Consider the following 25,657-nt stretch of genomic DNA (forward strand, 5'->3'; position numbering starts at 1 on the left):
AAAGGAAAGCAAAGAAAAAGGAAAAGTGAAAGAGGAATGAGCTGGTAGAGAATCTCTCCTGGGCTTCCTTTATAAAGAACCCTGATCTGAGGCCTGTTCACATGCTCACATGTCCAGCATTGTGGGATCTGATTCATGCCACAGCGCAAACACTTGCTTTCCCCTATTGCTGCCCCCTCTTGCTCTGATGAGAAGTGAGATGTCTGTGCACATTTCCATTCCTTTGTAAAGAAGTCATCAAAAGCCACAGGAAATGCTAAAAGTCTTTTCCAAATTTATTATCATGCTCTCAAATAACATTGAGCAATTTGGGAAATAAAACTGTATTTTTCCCCCAGCAATGGCTTATTCCCTCTGCTCATTCAACATATATTAATGATTCCCTCTTCCTATGCTGGGGCTGTGAGCAGTAGAATGAAATGTGGAACAACTATCCCTGACCTCAGGGAGCTTGCAGAGAGGTGAAGAATCAAGTCCTGAAGACTGGGCTGAATAGTCAGGGCTCTAGGAGTTTGGGAGGAGAAAGCCTGCAAGACTGGAGAAGAGAAGGAGAACTTCTGCTGGAGGTAGGCTTTGAAGGAAGAGCAGGATATGGGGAGGCAATCAGGATGGCAGAGTGATGACAAAGACACACTGTAGGAATGAGCAGAGGTGCCAGTGGTCAGGAGACAGGCTAGAGAACACAGAGCAAGACAGGGGTGGGGAGAATGCATTCATTAAACAGCCCTTGTTGAGTATCCATAAGGTGCCAAGCACAAAAAATGGCTTTAAACAAAAGGACAGGTAGCTAAAGTCAGATGCCCAGATAATTGCCTAGCCTGTTGTCTGATCAGTGGCTGAGGTGCCAGATGGTGGGCAGTGCCAGAACCCAACCTCCATGCTCCTCCTGCTAGCCATGCTTTGGCCCTGCTGGACAGCAAGTGTGAGAACCCCTCTTTTCTTGGCACCAAAGCCAAGGAAAACGAAACCCTCTGTTGGAAGCTCTAAATATGGCAGCAACCCTTGGGCTGCCACAGGCTGGAGCCTCAGCTCAGTCCACAGAGACCTCCGCAAGGCATTCTTGCTGAACAGTAACTCATAAACGTTACCCATGGGATGAAAAACAAACTTCACCCAGGGCACACGCCTCCTCTGGCTCCGGTAGTGTTTTATTTATTTCCACAGACCTTAGTCCCCATCTTCTGTTTCCCTTGCCCCTCACTTTCTTTACCACTGACCAAGAATAAAATTTGAGTCAGACCTTGGAGCAAGGAACAGCTCGCCAGCCCACCACTCTCCCTCAAACCATTTTCAGTTTGTCATTCCCCCATTTTAAAATGAAAATTGCTCCTATCCTCGTGATGATGTTCAAGCTGGACATGCTCCTTGAGGTCTCCCAGCCCTTTCCAAACTTAGCTCCTAAAATCCTGTAGCTCTATGCCTACTCCAGCCAGACCGCACTATGCCCTGCCACCCCCAAACTCAGCACCCCTTTCTGCTGCCCAGCCATGTCCCCAGTTGATTTGTTCCACCTGAAATGCTTCTTCCTTTCTGACCTTCTAAACCCCATAGTTTGAGAGCCAACATAGGCCTGCCACCTCCACAGAGGCTTTTCTGAGCATCTCACTGAGCCCACACTGGTGTCTCCTCCTCACTCCTGCCTGGAACACTTAGACAATCTGTGCTACTTGACTACAAGTCACCATCACCTTGTTAGTCCTTGTTTTAAGGTTCTCTGAGGGCACAGGCAAAATGTCAAACTTCTCATGTATCCGAGTACCTTATTCCAACAATAATAGTGTCATATGGCCCTTTCAGTTATGGTATGGTGAGCTGACATGAAGATTAAATCAGTCATGGTCCCCCAGCTGTGGATCAGTATTGCAGAGTTCCAATGCTTTAGTGCTTTCCAGTAGAAAGTGGATTAATAAAGGGGAGTGATGGTGGTTATATTCATCATTAGGTTGCTTAACAACCCATGACTCCTCACTGTCCCCAGGAAACAAATCCCCATGTCCTAAGGATGTTTTCACACAGAAGTAGCTGGCTGTGCCTGCTGTCCACATCATGGGTGTGTTTCATGAGCCAGCTACTAGTCAGCTCTGACACAGGTGAACAAGTCCTGACAAGGGCAGACCCCTCCCCCACCGACCGGTTCCATCCTTAAGAGGCCAGGGAGGTTTCGGCCTCAGATCCCACCTCCTCGACACTACAGAACAATCTGTTGCCCAACACCCGTGGCCCAGAGCCCTCACCTCACATGTGAGGACTCAGATTTCTGGCAGAGAGGATGCCAGGGCTTGGCCAGGGTTCCACCCTTCTGGTGATATAACATGAAGGTGAGAAAATGGGCCAAGCCCCAGGGGAAAAAAGCCACTAACACAAAAATCCTAAGAAACAAAACAAAAATTAAAAACCCAATGACAACCCTAAAGATCACCAAGTAGGGCTAAAGAACAGCCCACACTTTGAAAAAACACTCTTCATTAGCCCAGACTTCAAAAACTCCACTCCACTCCACTCCCCGCTCCACTCCACTCCCCACTCCACTCCACTTCCCACTCCACTCCCCACTCTACTCTACACTCCACTCCCCACTCCACTCCACTCCCCACTCCACTCCTCCACTCCACTCCCCACTCCACTCCCCACTCCACTCCCCACTCCACTCCACTCCACTCCTCCACTCCACTCCACTCCACTCCCCAGCCTTTGACTTCCCTGCAAGACACACATCAGACCAGGAGGGGATTAACAGAACCCAGCTGCCCCTCTTATCTGGCTAGTCCGCTAATGGCGAGTCTCTGCTACTGAGGTCCTGTCAGTGATTTCTGCAAATCACTTTTATTAGAGATAATGTCATCTTTACTTCATTATCCAGCCCAGCGGTCAAAGAGAGAACAAGTATATATATATATATATATATATATATATATATATATTTTTTTTTTTTTTTTTTTTTTTTTTTTTTTTTCTGTGAAACACCAGTTCTGTCCATTAACATTGACAGGTGACAGGGAACTGAAACTTCTGGGCCATTCTTATAAGATTTTGGTCAAAACTTGGTACTTAACCCTCTTTTTCCTGGGACAAGCAGAGCACACCCTACAGCCTCTTCCCCAGAGCCTCTAAAACAATGGTTGGTTTCTGTGTTTGTGATGCTCACTGCCCTGACAGAAGGGGCTGCTGGTGATTCCGCGGCCGGCTGGCATGCACACTCAGTTCTGCCCAGCAGATGAAACAGTTGTATAACACCCAGGCAGGTGAGTGCAGGAGCACTGTTAATTCTACTTTGTGCAAAGCAATAATTAACATGTGAGTCAGCAGCAGAGAAAGACTTTAAGCCCGGGGGAAAAACAGCTCGAAAGTCCTGAAGCCTCAGAGGCAGCGCCGTGTTCGATTAAACGATTTAGAAGATTAGCCTTGTAGGGAGACCTAAGTGGAGGTGGGGTGTGACTGCAGTGGCTCTCCCTGAGTTGTCTCTCAGCTGTGTCCAGGATACTCTGGATTTTGGTGCCGGTTGGTAGAAAGAAAAGGTTCATTTTTCCAGAATCAACGAAGAAGTGGTCTTTTCTCTCTGCTTAGTTATTTCCCTTAATTATTTTTAAGCCTCGGAGCTTTGGCTTCATTGGAGTGATGTCTGATGGCCACAGAGACTCTGACAAATGCATCTGTTCTTTTCCCATGGTGGTCTGCCAAACCCCACCACTCTATGCCACCTAGAGGAAAGATCTAAAGCAATCAGAGTTCTAAAAGGCCACCCTTACATAGCTAAAACAGATTTGTTTTGTTTTAATGAAAAAGTACTTCTTGGCATTTTAACATTTTTGTAAAAAGTATGGCTCCTTGGAATTTCAGTCACATCTGGTCTTTGTTTGATGAGCTATGGCTTTCATTTATTTGACAATTACCGAGTGTCTACTACATGCCAGGCACTGGGGATAGAGAAGGGAAGACAGATCCCTCAGGAGCTGACAGCCCAGTCAAGGAGACACACTGAGCAGACCAGGCCAAGGGCATGTGCCATGCAGATGCAGTTGGACTGCCCGGGCTTGAGGGCTTGGACACTTACTGTATGACCTGGGGCAAGTTACTTAAGTTTCCCTAAACCTCAGCATCCTATAAAAACAGTTACTCTATGAGTGCCTGCCTTACAGAGCCCTTGTGAGGAATAAATAATATGTACATGTAACACGCTGAGAACCATGTCTAACACATACTACACACCCAACAGTGTTGAGGCCATTGCCATAGAAATCAGGAGCGAGTGCTCTGGGAACAAGAAAGATGACATAACCCAAAGTGGGGAGGAAAAAAAAGATTCCTCGAGGGTTTCCCCAGTTGTGAATTTAAGGACAAAGGAGAGTTAGCCAGGACAAGGAAGTAGTAAAGGAGTCCCAAAAAGATGGGGCAAAATCAGGCCTGGTGAGGCTATGGTTGTAGGAGCACAGGTCTTGCCAACAGGGGCTGAACTCCAGAACAATGTTCGGGACCATCCCTCCTGAGGTGTCCCAAGGTGCCCTCAGCCGGAAGCAGAATCCTGGTTTAGCTGAACCCTGGGGCAACCCTATTGTGGCATTTCTTCTATTTTTGCATTCCTTGTGCTTTGACAATGAGATGATTGTGTGGATATTACAAGAGGTGATTATCTCCATGGGCACTGAGCCTGTTTTAGCGCAAAGACCTTGCTTTGCCAGAGCCGAGACTTCTGAGGTCACAGCTAAGTTGCCAATTCTAGAGGACCTCTGACAAACCTCAAGGCCACTGGGAACCCTGCTCTTTGCAGGATGGCTTCTTTTAAAAGATAAGCTACACTAAGTAGGTGCTGGGCAGATGGTAGCCTGGACTTGAGAGAGCCTCAATTCAGGGACAGTGCACTACACGTCTGTGTGTGCCTAGCTCGATGGGTAGGGATTTGAGGGAAGAGAAAAAGGCAGCCTGTGCTATGAAGCGATAACAGCTCAGAAACGGAGCTGGATTCTGGATTCTGTAAAGCCTTTTATCCCAGATCTCTGTGGGAATGGGGGTGCTTGGTGAAGCTCACACCATCACAGGGGGCAGGGGCAGAGGGCACAGAGCCTGCTTGATTCTGTCATGATTTAAAGCATTAAGATGGATACTTAGAGGGAAAGTTTCAAGAAAAGAGAAACAAAATATTACTGATGCTTCTACGTGTTACAACAAACATGTGGCATAAACGGTCTGGAACCTCAATCAGAATGTGTTCAGCAGTTACACATTCTTAGTTGGATTTAAGTCATTCTGTGAATGCTTCATCTCAGTGCTTATAAGTGAACTTCTTGGCTGTGAGGCAATAGTTGGGGAATTTAAAATGTATAATATTCCACAGAGGCAGGCAGAAGCTATGCAGACAGCCAGTGGTGTTTTTGTCTTTAAGAAGGATGTGTGTGTGTGTTTTGTTTGTCTGTTTGCTTGTTTTGAGATAGACTCTTGCTCTGTTACCCAGAGTGCAGTGGTGCAATCTCGGCTCACTGCAACTTCCGCCTCCCCGGTTCAAGTGATTCTCCTGCCTCAGCCTCCCAAGTAGCTGGGATTACAGGCGCCCACCATGGTACCTGGCTAATTTTTGTATTTTTAGTAGAGACAGGGTTTCACTATCTTGGCCAGGCTAGCCTCGAACTCCTGACCTCACGATCCACCCACATCGGCCTCCCAAAGTGCTGTGATTACAGACGCAAGCCACCGCACCTGGCCTTGTGTGTATTTTAATAAGAAAGCCTACAGAGATGAGCACAGGCCAATGAATAGGCAAAGTCTCCAAGGAGAAAAGAGCTTATCTTAGAGGGAGAACTCCTTGGTCTCATTGCCTTTTGGTGCCAGCTTCCCTTGACCATCTTCCTGTTTTTTCCTAGGACTCCCCTTACCATAAATAGGATAGCCACACATTCCTCTCCTGTGTTGCAAGGACTGTCGGCATAGGTGCTGAGTCCTAGGAAAGAGCAAGCATTCTAGAAATGGTGCCTCCTACCCTGTGGTTGCCTGGCACCTAGATGACAATCCCTGAACCAGATTGTCAGTCACCAACCCCAGTGCTTCACTTTCAGACATTGGCCTACTCAACCAGGAAGGGTTTCTGGAACTGCCCCTATTAAGGAAAAGAAATGTAATATGCAACTTGACTTTAAAAACCCAGGAAGCTCTAACACTCTATCAAGTTCTTAAGACTTTTTCTTTGCTCCATAATCCTTGGCCAAGTTCAAAGGTGAGCACTTTCCCAGAGGCTCATTAGGAATAATGTTTACTTCATACATTTTGAGGTTGCAAAGTTTGATTCCATTTTGCTTATTTGGAAAGAAATAACTTTTTTATGAACAAAAAGGAGGAGGGAACAGGGATTGAGACAAGGGTAAAATGTGAAAGAGAAGAAAAAGGTGCTTAGAAGACTGGCCTGGAAGGCAGACTTGTGTTCTGAACATTTTCACCTCTGATTTGCTCTGAAGAGTTACAATGGGAAGATATTGTACATTTCACCTTTCTGAACCTCCAAGACCCACCGTGTCCTCCCCACTGTTCTGAGTGAGTGCTGAAGGTGTGTTCTGATGGTAGATATGATATGTACTCGTGTTTTCACAGAGGATGCTACATAAATAAAGTGTAGTGACATGTATGACCAGGACTTCTGGGTTCTGTACTGGGAAGGAAATTCAGCAGAGAGCTCTGTGAAGGTTTGTGGTTTGCTGCTCTCAAGCGAGGAGGTCATAAACTGGCCCATCAAGGCAGGCCATCACTGACTGGGTGATGGGCAGCCATTCTCAGTGACTGGTTGAGGCCAGGGAGTTCAAGCTTGCACTTCATCTGTCATTTCCATCTCATTTCCTCCTCTAGAATAAAGCAGCAGATCTACATCTAGACAGCCTGCCACCTCCCATGTTTGGTTAATGAAGAGTGGTATGGGGGGAACTGGTCGTGGGGACAGAAGTCCGTCATGCCTCCACCTGTCTTACCTGCCAGCGTGGCCTCTACTCATTCTTCAAGACCCACTCAAACTCTTAGCTCTCCCTTCTTCCAGGAGGTGCCCCCAATTTCCTGGCCGGGGTGACCTCACTTACTATCTACACCACTCTTTTGGCAGTTAGCAGTCTCTGCCAAGTTTTGTTAAGTCTGTTTTTACCTGTGTAAGCCAGGGTCACTAACAGCCCAATCTGCATGTGGACCCTGGGGGACCATGGGATAGTTAGACTGGAAGAAAAATTTGAGGCTGTTGCCAAGTTTTCTCAAAACCTAAGTTCAGACAATGGTGGGGAGGGATTACGTGTAGCCCCCCGGAGGTGGGTTAACATTTGGGAGCAGAGAATTCACCTTTGATAGAGGGCTGGCTCAGGAGGCATGAGGCAATACTAAGCTCTTCCCAAAGACTTGGCAGGAGGGCTCTGGCGGGGCCTCCTCTGTGCACTGCCCTCTGGAGGTGGAGCTGAGACCACCACCAGGGTGCCCACAGCTGTTCAAAGCTGAACAGGGCAGAACACTGTTTTTCCACAAGTCACTCAACAGATGAATTTTTGTGTGTGCCTACTCTGTGCCAGGGGCTATATTTTAATGGAATTGTCATCCAAGGACATATGGGAAGCCGGTTTGAGCCTCTTTATAGCTTCCATCCACACTGCCGGTTTTAGATATGTTTTATAAACTTTGTCCCACCTTACATTCCAAATAGGTAACTTTTGTTTTTCTGCAGTTCAACTTTAATTTAAATATTAATGGCAGTGTTCCAAGCTTCAGAATTCATGGATTTTGTAAACAAGTCTGAGCTCCTGTCTAAAGTCTCTGTGGTTCTAAACAGTATATAGGTCGCTGTCAATCTCCTCACTACTCTGGTCCATTCTAAAATCTCTCTTCCTATATTCTCACTGCCCATACCACCTAGCTTTTAATTTCTAATATTCTCTAATTCTCTAATACTCTCCAGTATATTAATGTCCTCTCCTCACTTAGATTATAGCTCCTTGAGGGCAGGGACCACATATTCTACTTTTTCTCTTTTTCATTATGCCAACACAGTGTTGGACACGGCAGGTATTTAATACATATTCAACCATGAAATCATGGCACTTTAGAATAAAGAAAATGTTAGCATTTATCCAGTCGAATCCCTTCATTGTACAGATGAAGAAACTGAGACCTGGAGGTTGAAAGTCATGAGCTCAAGGTCAGCACAGCCCCTCCTGGTCCTGAAGCTGAGACCAATGTTTACGGGCAGTAAACCATTACCTACTGACACAGGTACAACAGTGATCCACATTTTGCAGTTGAGGAATCAGAGGTACAACGTGTTTAAGTAACTTCTCCAAGATACCACAACTCGTAAGTAGTAAATCTAGGACTGGAACCCAGGCAATCTGGCTCCAGGGCCTGCAGGCTTACCGCCTCCCTCTCACTTCTCCTCTCCGGAACCCCTAAACCATTTCCCCTATTTCCATATCAGGGTATTTACTATCTCCTGTCTTGAGTATGATCACCTATATGCTCGTCTTACCCCTACCTGGCCCCCACTAGACTATACTTCCTATGGGCAGGAACAAAGGTGTCTCCTTTAATTTTCTGGGATCTTCAGCCCAGTGCCCTTCCTACAGTGGGTGCTTAGTGAATAGAACTCCAAATATGTACAAATGAAGTATGCTAGGGTAGAAGGCAATCCATTTCCTCCTCCTAAAACACTGTGTAGAACTTTAAATACTTGTTTTTCCCCATGGAGGAGATAGGAATCTATTGGGAGTACAAATGCCTTTGTCAAGGCCTCTCCACCCTGGCCAAACGTTGCCCAATTCTTGCACAACCTTAAAGTCACGTGGGAGGCTCATCCCCCAGGCAGGTGATCTAGCCACTCCTCTCTGCACCTATTCATCATGGTTTTTACCCCCATTTTCTTTCAGTCTGTGTAGAAGACTTCATCCTGGCTCCCATACTTAAGTTAGGCCACTCCAGGAAATCTTGATAGTCTAATTCCCTTGTTATTAGGCAGTTGAGATTGGAAGCTTAAAAGAGAAAAGCAGATTCCCCACTCCCCCTACTTCTCCCAAGAGCATATGTTGGTTCCCTGCTGGTGGGAGAGTCAGCAACAACTACAAGATTCCAGTGTTTCCCAGATTCACACAGGAGGGGGAACTAGGCTAACCCCAGGGGCAACTGATGCCTAGAAGGAACTGACCCAATCCCAGCAGCACAGAATTATTTCCATTTCACATTGAATGCCACTCTTTTCTCAAATATTCAAAATAGCATCCACAGTATTCCAAGGCTGCCCCTTATGAAGAATAACTGGGTGCCATAATTATGATTTTCTTTGCAGGAAGTAATCACTACAGCTTAGCTATTTTCTGTCTTCAGGATTTAAATAGGGTGAAGGTAAGGGGCTTTCACTAACCTTGTATATAGCAGCCTTCTGTTTCTTCTTTGTGTCCCTGTTTTAAAAACAAAAAGCCCTAACATGAGTTCTAATGATCATCATGGTAATAGGATTTCAAGTTTTTCACCAAATTTTTTATCCATGCAGCAGCTATGGATGAATATAAAACACCCTGGAAGTGAGCCTGCATGTCCCAGTGGAGCTTTCTGGTTGGCAGGAACAGGGAAAATGGTTATGGAACTCCTCCTCCAACACCTGCCTGACATCACCAGCACAAAAGCCAGAATTCTCCTGCTAAGCAATGGAAAGGTTGACTAGCTACCATACAATTACCCTGCACTGATCTTATCCTGCCTGGATTCTCAGTTGTACTAGGAGGTCACCACCAAAGTAAGTCATGTCATCCTTCGCCTGCCTACAGGATACTCTTACACTGAGGCTATTAGGGCTTTTACCATGAATGAAGCACACCCTTTGGTGCCTCTCCTAGTCCCTCAGCCTCAAGGAAATGCCCACAGTGGCAGAATTTTTCTTTATGCTCTTTTGTATGTTCTTGCTCCCATCTCCAATGGGTAGGACAAAACAGTTCTCTCCCCAAAAGGAACTATTTAAAAAATTCCCAAGGGCATTAATATTCTAATGTAATACAATACTGGTTTTCAAATCCCATATTATCTAAGACTCTAGCCTAGAACATACAGAGCACTGCCCACTGGAGAGTACTGGATCCAACAGGCCCAGGGGAACCTTCCTCGCTGTGCTTTTTAAGCAGGGAAGTGGATTCCTCCTAGGGTCCTGTCCTTAGGAGATTTCCCTGCTCCATCTGGAAAGGTCAGCTCACCCTAAAGATACACTGGACCTTTTTTCTTCTCTTTTGATGTTAAGAGCTACACAACATACTTAAATATTAAACAACATCTCTATCAATGGGGAACTGCCCAATCCAATAGTATAGCGAAAGCCTGTGCCCAAGCTGGGTGAGATAGAAGAAAGAAAGAAAGGCTGTGAGATGGGCTCCAACCCAATTCATTTTCAGTGTAGAGCAGAAACACCAACCACTTCTGGATTTCTCTATTCTCAACATTTAACAAAACGGCTCCAAACGGAGGACTCTGTGTCTCCTGTTAAGCCTTTTATAAGGTGCAGTTAGTTTCCCACTTACGTAAGTGCTTTTAATACGTGCCTTGAAAACTTAGGTGGAAAAAGTTTGGCATCTAGGGGCAGCTCGAGGATGAGCATTTTCATCCTGGCCAGGCTGCCACAGTCTTGCCCCAGTCTATATGGCATATCACAGCCAAACGGGGACATAAATGCTCCCTCTAACTGTGTCTTGGTTTGGCCAGAGATGGCCTTAAACCAGTCTGTTCTCAGGGTTACTGTTCGCTACCTCCAGCATGCACCTATGCTTTGTATTTTCACAAGCAAGATTTGTAGTTTCAGATGATAAATATTTATTGGGCATCTACTGCCCATGGGCCTTGCTAAGAACTGTGGGGTGCGCGAGACATATAAAAACGTAATTCAGGCTGGGTGTGGTGGCTCACGCCTGTAATCCTAGCACTTTGGGAGGCCGAGGTGGGTGGATCATGAGGTCAGGAGATCAAGACTATCCTGGCTAACATGGTGAAACTCTGTCTCTACTAAAAATACAAAAAAATTAGCCAGGCGTGGTGGCAGGTGCCTGTAGTCCCAGCTACTCGGGAGGCTGAGGCAGGAGAATGGTGTGAACACAGGAGGTGGAGCTTGCAGTGAGCCAAGATTGCACCACTGCACTCCAGCCTGGGTGACAGAGCGAGGCTCCATCTCAAAAACAAACAAAAACCCCATAATTCATCCTGCCCTTGCTTTTAAGCTGCACAAACAGCAAATGAGACAAGAGGTTGCCCTGTATACACAGTAACCATAGACTAAATATTTGTTGTTGGTGGTGAGACCAGACATTGTATGGGCTGGCAGAAACACGCGAAAGATCATGGTGGGTTATTTCAGAAGACAGGAGAATCACACCCGATATAGTCAGTTTCCTTCGATTACTCATGTGTATCTTTGTAAAATTCTGTTTTGACTTCCCTGTGGAAAACAGATGAACAAGTGACATAGGGGCATAATAGTGGCAATATCTGATACAATTCACAACTTTCAGAGGAAAAAAGTCTTACTCTCTTGATGAGTTTGGTCAGTTTTCTACCAGTCTCTTATGCCATAAGAAGAGAAGCAAGACATCAATCTGTGGATGACTTTGGGACTCAGAGAGGCTCTGTAAATTCAAGGTGTTATTCCCTATTCAGTCTTGTTTATTTCTTCCATCCATTTGTTAAAAGACCTCATCAGCTGTGGACACAGTTGCCTCTGGCACCTACTTTATTTTACCTTTCTTAACAACTGTTTATTGAGCACTATTTTATATCTATCACCAAACTTAGCACCAAATAGTAGAATAACTATTTTTAGAATAAAATGTAGCATATATGAATTAGACAAAATATAGCAGCTTTTAAAAGTCTCCTCATTAACTTCGTCTAGATTTTTAAACTTTTCAAGGGTAACGGCTCCGTGTTGCCTGTGTGCTGACTGTAGACTCTAGTTATGATCCATGAGGTTGCCATACAATTTGGGAGTGCTGTGCTTCACAGAGCCCACAGTCTGCCACCCACTTCCTTCCGAGGCAGATAAGACTGGAGCTCACGCAAGGTTTGTTTTCAGCTGTTAATAGATTGATTCCTTGGTAATGTCTCCATTTTAGAAAGGCCATACAGGTTAGTACAGAAATTGCAAACTTCAGGTCCCACTGACAGGTAGGTTTGGCTATCAGGAGCAGTGTGTGAAAGATTCCGAAGACACCTCTGGGCTCAGAGGTGCTGTAACTGATTAATATTGCCTGTTTTGGGGGTGGACTGGGTGAGGAAAGCACAAGTGGTATCTATGCATTTGCCATCCCCGATATAATGGAAACAGCAAAAGCTCTGGAGTGAGGCCTCTCAGCTTCAAATCTGGGCTCTGGCTCTGTCTGCAAGACCTGAGGCAAGTCATTTGGCCTCTCTACATCTCAGCTCCTCATCTATAAATGGGAATAATATCTATTTCACAGGCTTGATGGAAAGCAGTGGTTCTCAAAGTGTGGTCCAGGGATGAGCAACATCAGCATCATCTAGGAACTTGTTAGAAATGCACACTCTCAGGCCCCACCTCAGACCTGGGGGCTGAGTAAGAAATTCTGGGGATGAGGTCCAGCAGTCTGAGTTTTAATAAGCCCCAGGCAGTTCTGATGCACACTAAGGTTTGGAACCCCTGTTGTGAAGAGTCACAAATAAGTCCTGCAGTACTTACAAGGATAGAAGTTATGTTTTATCAGTCATGACTGATGTAGTCATCTGCCACACAGTGACTAGCAAAGCCTGGCTTATAGCAGGTGCTCAATACATTCTAACCTCTTTTTCTTGTAAAAATATGAGCTGCCAGCATAAGAACCTAGTGGGTGGGGAAGAGAAGGGGTTTGTGTATTGTTTCAGGTGGAGAAATTAGCTAGTGCGGTGGTTCAAAGACTTAAGCAAATGCTTGGCAAGATGTCTGGGAGATTTCCTCTCCCAAGAAGAAGGAAGTAAGTGGGCCCAGGATTCTGTAGCAGCTGACAACAATAATTATTCTCAGGGAAGAATTTCAGGGAAGGGTACCTATACATCACCCAAATCAGGAAGGATTCAGATCCAGCCCACAGCAAGCTTGCCTTAAACCTCATTCAGAGAGTTGAAGTTACTTAAGTCCCAAAGGCCTCTATTTAAAATAGTTTCACATGCTCCACAGGATGAACTGAAAATAGGTCTACTGAGGTGCCTGTACTATATCCTATATACCAGGTATTATATACAATAAACTTATGGTGCCTCCATCCTTCTCTCCCTGACACCCTTCTCTCCCAAATATCATGATGTTGATACAGTCTTTGTTTGCCTCACAGGTATAAACAACGGGGCAGTGATTTCCATTCCTGCTCAGGCTGTTGGGGGGGTGCCGGGGAAAACAGGTAATATGTTTATAAAGACAAGTCACTAATCATTAGGAAAATGCAAATCAGAGCCAAAATGAGATACCACTTCACACCCACTAGGATGGCTGATATCTTAAAAAAAAAAAAAAAAAAAAAAAAAAAAAACAGAAAACAACAAGTGTTAGCAGGGAAATGAAGAAACTGGAACTCTTATGCACTGCTCATGCAAATGTACAATGCTATGGCTGCTATGGAAGACAGTACAGCAGTTTCTGAAAAAAAATAAACACAGAATTACCATATGATCCAGAAATTCCACTTCTAGGTCTACACCCAAAAAAACTGAAAATAGGGACTCAAATTGTACACCATGTTCACCATGATTCACAACACCCAAAGGTGGAAACAACTCAAATGTCCCTTGACAGAAGACAAGATAAACAAAATATAGTGTCTACACACCATAGGATATTCAGCCTTAAAAAGAAATAAAATTTCGAATACATGTTGTAACTTGGATGAACCTTGAAAACATTATGCTAAGTGAAATAAGCCAGACATAAAAGGACAAATATTTTATATGTCTATATATACAATCTACTTGGAATAGTCATATTCATGGAGAAAGTAGAATAGTGGTTATCGGGGACTGGAGCATGTGGGGAAGAATAAAGAGTTATTATTTAATGAGTACAGAGTTTCCATTTGAGATGATGAAAAAGTTATTGAGATGACCAGTGGTGATTGTAGCCCAACAATGTGAATAGACTTAATGCCATTGAATCGCATATTTAGAAATAGTTAAAATGGTAAAAAAAATTTTGTTAGGTATATTTTACCACAATAAAAAAAGAAGATTTAACCACCTTAACCCCACTACTACCAGCAAAGAAAAACAACACAATGCAAAGCTTCTACAGTACTCTTAAACTAAACTCTCACATGAAGTAAGTATCTTGAATAGAAAAGACTCCAAAACCTCTCCCTGCTTGAAATCTAAGATGATAATGGCATGGGCAGACAGTTTTCTTAATGTACTTTCATCTGCCACACTCCAAGCATATCTGCTGTGAAAAAGAGACACAGCTGAAAATGGAGATTTAGCTCTGGCTGTCCAGTGTGTTCATCCAGTGGCTTCAAAATCCCTATTCTCCTTTCCATTAATGAAGGTTTGCTTCGATCTTTCCATTAGCCCACAAACTACTATTAGAAAAGCCATTTATCAAATTAACACTGAGTACTGCAAAAGTCATCTGCAAGCGGCGTGCACTTTTCCACGTAGGAGTTGCTATGCCAACAGCTGCTCCATGTGCATTGTACAGAAGTAGCCATTTCAACAAAGTCCCGTTCAACAATTCTCAGGACCAATTCAGTCTTACTGTCCCTTTGCACTCCCCAAATGTGCACACATGGCAAGGACCCCACCAGAATCAGGTAATGACCAACTAAGGGAGGAATTACAAAATCAACAAATGTCTGCACACCGAAAATTTTGAAAAGCAGGCAACAATTAGTTCCTCTCTTTAACTTGTACTCCTACTCCCATCCTCATTCCTCGGGAATACAGAGTCAAGGAATTTGATGTAGTAAGAGTCTGGCCAGTAATTCTAGAAAAAGGAGTCCAGGGTGAATAAACTGAAGGAGAGACTATAATTATTCAAATTGTTGTAATAAGTCATTTGCCTGAAGAGCAGACAACTATAAACAAAATGAGGCAAAATCCTCGCATTCTGCTGTCGCCAAATTTTGTTGCAAATTTTTGTTTTAAAAGATGCCTGGGAACTCTTAAATATGTTTAAACTGACTGGCATTATCATGCTTTCCCACAGATACAAAAAATTCTGAAAAAGAGAGCTTAGGAAACGATTTGTCTTGACTAAACAGTAAACTTTACAAGCAATTCCCAGCCACAAGCGATCATCCCCAGCCTCATACTATAACTTCTGATTAAATCGAACATTCAATTCAGTTTAAAAATGAATCAAAGAAAATAAGCAAATGCCACAGACACCTGGCTCCAAAATGAAGAGGAATCACCAGAATATCAAAGTTTATTGTAAATCTATGCCACACTTCCAACCATGATCAGCAATGGAGAAGAAAAAGCTAATCACAACCCTTAAAAATATACCATTTCCAAGGATGAGATAGAAACACTGATAGCACCTTTTTCAGCTAAACTAGTTGGGTTTTTAAAATAATCTTCCAACTGTCAGCAAATCTGAATGATACTTTCTTTAAAGTTTTCAATATCATGGAAACAATTGTATAAAGAAGAAAGAGTGCCTTTTTAAAGATACAGATTGTGTCATAAAATTTCAGGAGGACAATAACTAATTAAAATTAAAAATGGAGCTTATTTGAAATCTTGGTCACAGGAACACCACTGAAGAAAAACTTGTTCTCCCAGCTAGCAGCTCCTGGCTCAAAGCAATACATATATGGGCCACACTGGAGGATCATTTTACCCAGAATAAGGTCTGGCCCAGCCCTGGAAGCTGTCATCATTGCAGCCTCTTCCTATGTAATCAAGTGAATTATTCTAAGTCTAGAGAAAGGCCTACATGGCACTTAACCTTTTATTTTGTAGCTATTTCTGGGGCACCATAGCTAACACACTGGTCAGAAATATAGAAAAGATGCCACTTTTCAGGTAACACATTAGTCAGAAATATAGAAAAGATGCTGCTTTTCAGGTTTGAAAATAATGTTGGGCTGGTTACAGCTTGTTTTCTGAGCCTGGACAATGAATAAGAGTTTCACTATGATACCTCTATAAGTGGAACTTAATACAACTATGTATTAAATCTTTGTAACTTAGTAGCAAGAGATAGTTCTGATATATTGCTATATAAAAAATGCATTCACAATAGCATATAACATAATGCAGGCATACCTCATTTTATTGTGTTTCACAATTAATAATGTTAATAACTAATAATTAATGGTGAATTTAGGGGAGACATGTCATGTGAATTTACAAGTAGTGCTGCTACAACATGGCATATGAGCTTCTAAAAATCACTACACTATGCAAAAATAAAAACCACAGAGCTTATGGGAAAGAAGAGGTTAGGGTATAACACTCAAAAACTTTCTCAGCAACACAAAAAGATGGGAACTTGATAAAAATGGTGGCACAGTTTTATACATGTTAAGTGGTTAAGAAACATAGGCATGCCTCGTTTTATTATGCCTTACTTTATTGCACTTTGCAGATATTGCACTTTTTACAAATTGAAGGTTTGTCAGGCAAGTTTATCCATGCCATTTTTCCAATAGTATGTGCTCACTTCATATCTCCGCGTCACATTTTGGTCATTCTTGCAATATTTCAAACTTTCATTATTATAGCTATTATGATGATGGTCTGTGATCAGTGATCTCTGATGTTACCACTGTCATTGTTTTTAGGCATCATAAACTGCACCCATGTAAGACAGTGATCTTACTCAGTAAATGTTGTGTGTGTTCTGACTGATCCAGTGATTGACTGTGTGTGTGTGCGCGTGCGTGTGTGTGTCTCCCCACCCCCCCAATCCTTCCTATTCCCTGAGACACAACAATATTGAAATTAGACCAATTTTAATAACTCTACAATGGGCTCTATGTGTTCGAATGAAAGGAAGAGTCACACATCTCTCACTTTAAATCAAAAGTTAAGGAATGATTAAGCTTAGTGAGAAGATCAAACCAGGCATAATATTCCCTTAAGCCAAAGTCTAATCCAGAGCAAGGCCCTAACTCTCTTCAATTCTATAAAGGCTGAGCAAGGTAAGGAAGCTGCATAAGAAAAGTATGAAGCGGCCGGGCACGGTGGCTCACACCTGTAATCCCAGCACTTTGGGAGGCCGAGGCGGGCACATCACGAGGTCAGGAGATCAAGACCATCCTGGCTAACACAGTGAAACCCCGTCTCTACTAAAAATACAAAAAAATTAGCCAGGCATGGTGGCAGGCATCTGTAGTCCCAGCTACTCGGGCGGCTGAGGCAGGAGAATGGTGTGAACCCGGGAGGCGGAGCTTGCAGTGAGCCGAGATAAAGCCACTGCACTCCAGCCTGGGTGACACAGCGAGATGCTGTCTCAAAAAAGAAAAAAAAAGTATGAAGCTAGCAGAGGTTGGTTCGTTACATTTAAGGAAAGAAGACATCTCCATAATATAAAAATGCAAGGTGAAAGAGCAAGTGCTGATATGTAAGCGGCAGCCAGTTATTTAGAAGATCTAGCTAGGATCATTGATGAAGGTGGCTACACTAAACAGATTTTCAGTGTAGATGAAAGAGCCTTATGCTGGATGAACACGCCATCTAGGACTTTCACTGCAAGAGGGAAGAAATCAATCCCTAGTTTCAAAGGACAGGCTGACTTTCTTACTAGGGACTAATGCAGCTGGTGACTTTAAGCTGAAGCCACTTATCATTTACCATTCTGTAAATCCTAGGGTTCTTAAAAATTATGCCAAATCTACTTCATTGGTGCTCTATCAGTGGTACAACAAAACCTGGATGACAGCACATATGTGTATGTGCTCGCTGTCAATACTTCTAGTTACTCAAGAGCCCTGATGGAGATGTACAAAATTAATGTTGTTTTCATGCCTGCTAACACAAGATCCATTCTGAAGCCCATGGATCAAGGAGTAATTCTGACTTCCAAGTCTTATTCAAGAAATGTTGTGACGCTACAGCTGCCATAGATAGTGATTCCTAGATGAATCTGGGCAAAGTAAATTGAAAGCCATCCAGAAAGAGTTCACCATTCTAGATACCATTAACAACACTTGTAATTTGTGGGAGGATGTCAAAATATCAGCATTAACAGGAGTCTGGAAGAAGTTAATTCCAAGCCTCATGGATGACTTTGAGGGGTGCAAGACTTTAGTGGAGGAAGTAACTGCAGATGTGGAAGAAATAGCAAGAAAACTAGAAGTGGAGCCTAAAGATGTGACTGAACTCTTGCAGCCTCATGATAAAACTTGAACAGATGAGTCAGACCTTCTTACAGATGAGCAAAGAAAAGTGGCTTCTCAAGATGGAATTTGCTCCTGGTAAAGATGGTGTGAACACTGTGGAAACGACAACAAAGGACTTAGAATATTACATCCACTAAATTGATAAAGCAGTGGCAGGGTTTGAGAGGACTGACACCAATTTTGAAGGAAGTTTTACTGTGGGTAAAATGCTATCAGACAGCATCACATGCTGCAGAGTCTTTCATGAAAAGACGACTCCATTAATGTAAAAAACTTCATTCCTGTCTTATTTTAAGGAATTGCCACAGCCACCCCAGCCTTCAGCAACCATCACACTAATCAGTTCTGCAGCCACCAACATGGAGGCAAGAACCTCTCTCCCAGTAAGATTATGACTCACTGAAGGCTCAGATGATTGTTCACATTTCTTTTAGCAATAAAATATTTTTAAATTAAGGTATAGATATTGTTGGCCAGGTGCGGTGGCTCATGCCTGTAATCCCAAAACTTTGGGAGGCTGAGGCAGGTAGATCACTTGAGGTCAGGAGTTCAAGACCAGTCTGGCCAACATGGCAAAACCCCATCTCTACTAAAAATATAAAAATTAGTCGGGTGTGGTAGCACATGCCTGTAATCCCAGCTACTCGGGGGTGCTGAGGCACCAGAATCGCTTGAACCCAGGAGGTAGAAGTTGCAGTGAGCCAGGACTGCCCCACTGTACTCCAGCCTGTGCAACAGAGTGAAACTGTCTCAAAAAAAAAAAGGTACATACATTTTTTTAGACATAATGCTAAAATATGAACATAACTTTCATACGCACGAGGAAACAAAAAAAATCATGTGACTCATTTTATTGTGATATTCACTTTACTGTAGTGGCCTGGAACAAACCTACAATATCTTAGAAGTATGCCTGTATTCTATAATTATATATCAATATTCATGATACAGAGAAAAGTATGTTCACCAAAGAGTTAACAGTGGTTATCTCTGGGTGGTGGAATTTTGGTGATTTTTATTTTTATCTCCAGGCCTTCTTTTACTATGACTTTTTATGGGCAACATGTGTATTTTTTATAATCAGAAGAAAACAACATAGCAACTTTAAAAATAATTTTACAGGAGAGACAATTCATGGAGATGGATGTGTGTGCACATGGTCCCAGAGCCTCCCTAACTCCCCTTGTGCTATAATCTTCCAAAGAATTTGAGGGGGCTCTGCCCCTCTTGCCCTCTACCCTCAGAGCCCAGAGCACCCCTGGGTGACGTCTGCAGATCCCTGTCCTCCCTCTACATCCTGCCCTCGGTCCAGCAGTGTGAGTGAGCTGCTCCTGCACTGGGGCCAGCCATTCAAGGAGCAAGGAAATATTATGCAAGAGCACAGGAAGTCAGAGGAGACAGGATTCTGGGCAGGCCTGGCAAGGAGTCTGTGTGAACTCCAGTGAACAAGCAGACTTTGCTCAGTGGGGCCGAAGCCAGCAGAAAGCCTTCCCAGGGCAGCAAAAGGGAGCCGTCCACCTCATGTCTCTGGCCAGTGGGCAGCCATCCAGAACTTGATGTACCTGATGTGAGGCAGATAAACCCAAGTCTCAATATTTCTACTCTTCTGGCCCAAGTTCAAGGTGACTCCCCGACACTTATGCACTGTGACTCACCTCCGTCCCACAGTATGCACCCCCGCCCCCTCTGTACAACATGACTTCATTCAGTGATTTTCAAACCTGCTCCTCTCACGGCCACCAGCTTTCCAGTTCAGTCCTCTCTTACTGTCTCAGAATGAGGGACACAGTTCCTCCGGCTTGCCTGCAGGGGGTGGCTCACATCAGTATCAGCGCTGAAAACTTCAGATACGTTCATGTACGTGTACATGAGTCACAGTGGCCACAACCTCTTCTTTTGCAGTAGTTGATATTTTGGAAGCCCCAATCCAACTGGCAGGGCAGAGATCATATCAACCATCTAACAGAAGTGGAAACTGAGGCACAGAGGGAGTGCAGTGTGACCTAGTTGAGGGTGCTCACCATCACCCCAGCAGCCTGCCTCCTTCTCCCTGGCATCGGGAGATGGAGACACTACCCCTCCTGCAAGCACAACTCTCCCTTTTTGTAGAAACCACTGGGCAGCCCAGCTTCTCATACCCTAGCCCACCTCCTTCTTGAGGGTGGTGGTCCTGCTGCTGTCATGGCAGTGGGCTGGGCCATGCCCAACAGTGACTTCCAAGTCTCTCCCCCTCTACAACAGAACCTCCTCTTGGAGAACGGGGAGTTCCTTCCTACAACCTCCCACCAATTATCTTTAATCATCCACCCTCCTTCCCTCTAAGGGAGCATGTGAAAACAGGAGTCAGGACCAGGCTCCACTTGAAATTTACTTCACCATGGAGCTGGAACCCTACTGGGGATCTCTGAGCCAATTTTGACTGGTTCCCATGTACTAGTCCATTTGGAAGATGGGGAAACTGAGGCCCAGAGATATCATCCAGCTGGTTAGCACTTGCCTTTGCTGACTAGCAGGCCACAGGAATAGATATGCAAATAGGATGTTTTCCTGAACAGAAAGGACCTAGATCTGAGTGGACGGATAGTCAGGGCTGGGTAGAAATGGGGCTGTAGTCCTAGGACCCCCAATCCCTTTGGCATTTGTGGAGGGGCAGGCAGTGGCGTTTCAACATGCAGAGCCAGCCGTGTAGAGAGTGACACCCACCCAATCACTGCCCCTGGCCTGATAATTGCTAATTGTGGTAGGAACTGACAGTGGCATTCTCCTGGGACTATGTTGTGTATTTCCAGATGCCACCAACACACAATGGCCTCTACTCCTCTGGTGTAAACACTGCCAAATAAGACAAACAATAACATCACCACGACAGAAAAAGAAGGTGCCAAGAGAGACAGCAGGGGTCTGTGGAAAGAGTCTGGGTCTGGGAGCTGTTCAGGTAGGCACTGCCACTCTCTGGTGATCACATTTTTGTGCCTCAGTTGTTTCATCTATTTGACAAAAAAATGACAAAAGCTTCAATCTATATAAAGAGCTTTGAAAAAAAAATGAGCACTGAACAAATATAAGAAATAATAGGCTGGGCGCGGTGGCTCAAGCCTGTAATCCCAGCACTTTGGGAGGCCGAGACAGGCGGATCACGAGGTCAGGAGATCGAGACCATCTTGGCTAACACGGTGAAACCCTGACTCTACTAAAAAATACAAAAAAAATTAGCCGGACGTGGTGGCGGGCACCTGTAGTCCCAGCTACTTGGGAGGCTGAGGCAGGAGAATGGCGTGAACCCGGGAGGCGGAGCTTGCAGTGAGCCGAGATTGTGCCACTGCACTCCAGCCTGGGTGACAGAGCAAGACTCCGTCTAAAAAAAAAAAAAAAAAAAAAAAGAAATAATAATGTTGAAGACAAAGACCCAACAACCCCAGATTATTTCACTGAACAAACATTTAAGAAGCACCTCCTGTGTGCAGGCACCACCCCAAACCCAGAGGATATGGCAGTAAGCATGTAATGCGCGGTCCCTGCCTTCATGAAGCTTACAAACTAGGGGGCAGCAAAGGTGATAGATAATAAGCAAATCAATTACGACATGTGGGGCTGGTCACTATGGCTCACGCCTGTAATCCCAGCACTTTGGGAGGCCGAGGTGGGCAGATCACCTGAGGTCAGAATTCAAGACCAGCCTGGCCAACATGGTGAAACCCCGTCTCTACTAAAAATACAAATATGGCATGGTGGTGTACGCCTGTAATCTCAGCTACTCAGGAAGCTGAGGTGGGAGAATCGCTTGAACCTGGGAGGTGGAAGTTGCAGTGAGCTGAGATTCCGCCATTGCATTCCAGCCTGGTGACAGAGTGAGACACTGTCTCAAAATAAATAAATAAATAAATAAATAAATAAATAAATAAATAAATAACATGTGGGAAATGCTGTTAAAACAAAACAAAACAAAACAGGAGGGAGGTTAACTAAAAGAGTTGAGAAAATGCTTCCCTAGGGAGGTGGTATTTAAGCTGAGACCTGAAGGCCGAAGTCAGCTGGCCAGCCTCATGGGTGGAGCTAAGGGATGAGCAAGCTTAGGCATTAGGGGCATCAGAGATGTTACAGATGAAGGATCAGAGGCCAGAGCTGAGTGGCCTGTCACATCTCATGGTCAGTATGTAGCACAGCCAGACGTTTGCACTCAAAGCCTTTTTTCCACTGTTAGAAACACTAGAAGGTCAAGGTGTCTTTTAGGTGTCAGCATTCACTCTATTTCTCTATCGGCTAGTAGCTGTCTGACCTCTTAAAGACCATAGGCAAGTCATCTGCTTTCTTTGGGAGCCCACAATTAGGTCTTGCTCATAAGATGCAAAGCAACAAGTAGGACCTGAGCAGACATGGTACAGATGTAGCTCTTTAGGTTTAGAGATTTGGGTGTGCTGAGTTGAAGGGATATTCCCATTCTCGACAGACTCACATCTGGCACAAACAATCTCCATCTCCACAGGGGAGGGAAAAACGGGTCAGATGTGGAATGGAGCATAACTGGTCAGACCCTTTATCCAGAATCCTGGAAGTGTCCTTGGTCTCTTGGTATAATCAGATTTCCTCACATCTCAGGGTATGGGCAAAAATAGAACTTATAGCCAAAAATCATTGTTAGCAAAAACTAATAATTCTGAAAATCCCAGCCAGGTAAGAAATTTAAAGGCCTGAGAGCAAGAGTCTCCTAGCTTTTCCTAAGGCTCCCTTCCAACTGCAGCCAAATCACATCAACAGGCAATAATGTACCTAATGATTATATTGCTGTGCTTGTTAATAATGATGCCTTGAAGGTCTGCCCTTTATACTTTTCAAAGTTCTATTGAGATAATAGTTGCAAAAGTGATTTTTAAAATGTAATAGACTTTAAAAATGCATGGTTTTATGAAACTCTAGCTCATTTCAAACTCATAATAGTACTCTGAGAAAGCAGCAAATATGTCTAACCCCATTTAGAAAGGGGTTAAAGAAAGAAAGGTTAAATTACCTGTCCTAGGTCACACACATCATAGAAAGATCTAGAAAAGTCTTTCGAACTCCTAGAGACTTGAGAGCTCCTCTGAACCCCATGTGGAGGTAGGCTTTGCCAGGGACACAAAAAGAGAGAAGGTGACTCGGGAGCATTTACAATCCATTTGGCAAGATAAAAGCCAAGAAACACAGAACCCTGTGGTCATCCCAACGCTAATTTTGGAGGCAAAGAAATTCAAGTGGGTGAAAGTTTGTCTCTCTCCAAAATAAACATGTACTCTGCCTTGTCCCTGAAGATCTAACTCAAGAAGAATTAAGTTGTCGTCATTGCCCTGGTAATATTTGGAGCCATACAAGGAGATACAGGTGGCCTGGAATCACCAGGCTTATGTTGATTTGGGTATGGAAAATGGTTTCAAATGTGCTCAAAAGAGATGGCTCAGGAACAAAGGAATCAATGCTCACAGTCACCCACACTCCTTTCTGCCTGGGTTTTCTGCTCACCAGGCTTTCCCAAGGCCTTGGGCTGGCTGACGGCCACAGTGACCACACCACCCTCAGGTGTGCCCGTGTCTCAACATCTCACTAGCCAAGGTGGGGAAAAGTACTTCCTAGGAGTTCAGCAAAGGCAACATTGCAACTTTTCAAAAGGATGTTTTACTTTAAAAAGGAAGAGAAAAGGAAATGAACACAACGGAATAGACATGGATATGTTCATAGGTTTCACACTCTAACAGAGATCTAGTCACAGGTTAGCTTGGTAGGACATCTTCCTTTTCCTTCTGGAGGTCCACCTGGAGCTGTGAGAAGGTAGATGCTAGACTTAAATTTCTCTTTTTTTTTTTTTTTTTTGAGACGGAGTCTCGCTCTGTCCCCCAAGCTGGAGTGCAGTGGTACGATCTCGGCTCACTGCAACCTCCGCTCCCGGGTTCACGCCATTCTCCTGTCTCAGCCTCCCAAGTGGCTGGGACTACAGGCGCCCACCACCACGCCCGGCTAGTTTTTTTTTTTATATTTTTAGTAGAGACGGAGTTTCACCATGTTAGCCAGGATGGTCTCGAACTCCTGACCTTGGGATCTGCCCGCCTCGGCCTCCCAAAGTGCTGGAATTACAGGCGTGAGCCATTGCGCCGGGCTAGACTCAAATTTCTAGCCATGGCAAGATTTGGGTAAACAACACTTTCTGGCCCAGGGGAGTTCTTAGGAGATTCTTGAGACTAGTTCCCTTAGTTTGGGCTGCACTGTGCTCCAGTGCAGGAAAAGACTGCAGGTCCTGGTTCTGACAGTCCAGGCTCCTTTCCACCTAACTGCAGAGGGCCCTTCCCTGCTCTCAGACCTGAGGCTCAGCAGCCTGCACAGAGTAGGCAATGAGCAGAGGATGACTGTAGAGTAGGTGATTGAACCAACCAATCCTGCCTGGACCAGGCAGCAGTTTCCCAGTTCTACAGGCATTTATTACTAGAGGGACAGAAAAGGAATAAGAGGCCAAACATGCCAGGCGCGGTGGCTCACGCCTGTAATCCCAGCACTTTGGGAGGCCAAGGCAGGCAGATCACGAGGTCAGGAGATCAAGACCATTCTAGTTAAAACAGTGAAATCCTGTCTCTACTAAAAATACAAAAAATTAGCCAGGCATGGTGGCAGGCACCTGTAGTCCCAGCTTCTGGGGAGGCTGAGGCAGGAGAATGGCGTGAACCCAGGCAGTGGAGCTTGCAGTGAGCCAAGATCGCGCCACTGCACTCCAGCCTGGGCAACAGAGTAAGACTCCCTACCCGCCCCCCGCCAAAAAAAAAAAAAAAAAAAAAGACCAAACATGCAGTTGTCATTGTGAGGTTAAATTCCAAGCCAAAAGTACTCAGGAGTTATATGGCCTCCCTCAAAGTACCAGTGGACAGAGTGAGCTAAAGTGACTTGGATGAGACCGGCTGGCCTCTACTGGTCCCTGGAATGGAATCTTCTCCAGTGATTTGGGATCTCTGGCCAAGGCCTGGCCCACAGTGTTCAGCTGTGACTTTAAGTGCTTCTAAATTCCTCCAGGGAAAAGGTTACACCTGCTCAAGGAGGGAAAAACCCCCAGCTGCTCTACCCAGGTGACTTCAGGAAGACGGCTCCTTTTTTCCCTCTTCTGGCGGTATCATCCCAAGAACTTGAGTTAGGGCTTTAGGGAATGTTGTGACCAACACTAGGAAAGGAGAAGGTCAAGGAACAACTTGGTCACAGTGCTCTGTACAGGGTGTGCAATTAACAGTTATTGGTAGAAACTCATAAAAGGGATGGTCTGACTTGGATTTGGCTGTTTCATGCCCTACCAATAGTGGGATGTTGAAGGGACTGTTCTATCTTTCCATAATGGTTAGACTCAAAAA

At 44.5% G+C, this 25,657-nt stretch overlaps 1 protein-coding gene across 2 annotated transcripts in view; it reads right to left on the minus strand.

The window, feature by feature from the left end:
* EPAS1 (endothelial PAS domain protein 1) overlaps positions 1 to 25,657 on the minus strand; it is a 90,369-nt gene that overhangs the window by 51,552 nt on the left and 13,160 nt on the right. Inside the window, exon 1 of one of the 2 annotated variants that reach the window (XM_050754723.1) lies at positions 9,362 to 9,441. The exons of the other annotated variant lie outside the window; for it this stretch is intronic. Within the exon in view, the coding sequence (XP_050610680.1) occupies positions 9,362 to 9,426 (65 nt within the window). The 5' untranslated portion in view covers positions 9,427 to 9,441. Of the gene's footprint in view, positions 1 to 9,361; positions 9,442 to 25,657 lie in introns of those variants that run through there. 2 annotated transcript variants of the gene reach the window in all.

Source organism: Macaca thibetana, chromosome 13, assembly GCF_024542745.1.
Source record: "Macaca thibetana thibetana isolate TM-01 chromosome 13, ASM2454274v1, whole genome shotgun sequence".
Taxonomy (NCBI): domain Eukaryota; kingdom Metazoa; phylum Chordata; class Mammalia; order Primates; family Cercopithecidae; genus Macaca; species Macaca thibetana.